At 40.4% G+C, this 1046-nt stretch overlaps 1 protein-coding gene across 1 annotated transcript; it reads left to right on the top strand.

Annotated features, from left to right (window-relative positions):
- Positions 1-528, top strand: LOC101361418 (olfactory receptor 10R2-like; the record flags this gene model as incomplete). The annotated part of the gene is made up of 1 exon (XM_004391156.1): positions 1-528. A coding segment is annotated over one exon (528 nt), but the record flags the coding sequence as incomplete, so codon positions are not given.
- Positions 529-1046: the final 518 nt, after the last annotated feature.

Genomic DNA, 1046 nt, shown 5'->3' with positions numbered 1-1046 from the left:
TGTGGACAACTGGCAGCCACTTGTGCTGGGATTGGCTTTCTCTTCTCACTTATAGGAACCCTCTTAGTCTTTAGGCTCCCTTTCTGTGGCCCCAACAAGGTCAACCACTACTTCTGTGACATCTCACCAGTCATCCAGCTTGCCTGTGTTGATAGCAACATCAATGAACTGGTCATCTTCATTGGTGGAGTTCTAGCCCTCATGGTTCCCATGACTTTCATTTGCATCTCTTATGGCTTCATTGTCCGCACCATCCTGAAAATTCCATCAGCTGAAGGCAAGCAAAAAGCTTTCTCTACTTGTGCCTCCCATCTCACTGTGGTTATTGTCCATTATGGCTGTGCTTCCTTTGTCTACCTGAGACCATCATCCAAGTTCTCATCCAGCAAAGATAGGCTGGTAACAGTTACCTATACAGTTATTACTCCATTATTAAGCCCCATGGTGTATAGCCTCAGGAACAAGGATGTCCAGATGGCCATTCAGAAAGTGATTAGTGGAGGAGGGTTTTATCCTAAAGCTCTGTAACGAGAATATTTCACATCAATGGAAACACCCTTTCAGAGAATATAGCAATAGTTGTAATATTGATAATATTGCTGTCTTTCCTTCAGATAGCACTTTACTGGCCTCGTATTGCAAGTTTTTCCATGGTATTATTTTGATGGGCTTTATGGGGTGTAGCTTTAAAAGTGGGTTGTTTCTTAATTAGGCTCTAGCCTCAAACACTTTTCAAAACTGCACAGATAAGTAATTTGATTTTTCAAGATACTGAGTTAAAGAATTATTTTAGTCTCTTCAGTGAAGAATAAGTAACGCTTCACTGAAGAGACTGAATGGTAATTTAGCATAGAAGGTTCAACAATTATAACTTCTCCAGGGTTTAGGAAAATCGCAGTAAGACCCTTCACAAAAGATCATGGAGAAAATGTAATCAGTTAGTATAATTTTTCACTATTCATATAATCATGAACTACCAGTGTTGGAAGGGACCCAAGGCTGTCACTTCCAATTGCACCAGTTTAACTTGAAGCATTCTGGCTTCC

This window comes from Trichechus manatus, unplaced genomic scaffold, assembly GCF_000243295.1.
Source record: "Trichechus manatus latirostris isolate Lorelei unplaced genomic scaffold, TriManLat1.0 scaffold01499, whole genome shotgun sequence".
In the NCBI taxonomy this organism is placed as follows: Eukaryota; Metazoa; Chordata; class Mammalia; order Sirenia; family Trichechidae; genus Trichechus; species Trichechus manatus.
The sequence above is the reverse complement of the archived record's forward strand: the minus strand, read 5'-3'. Positions and strand labels throughout refer to the sequence as shown.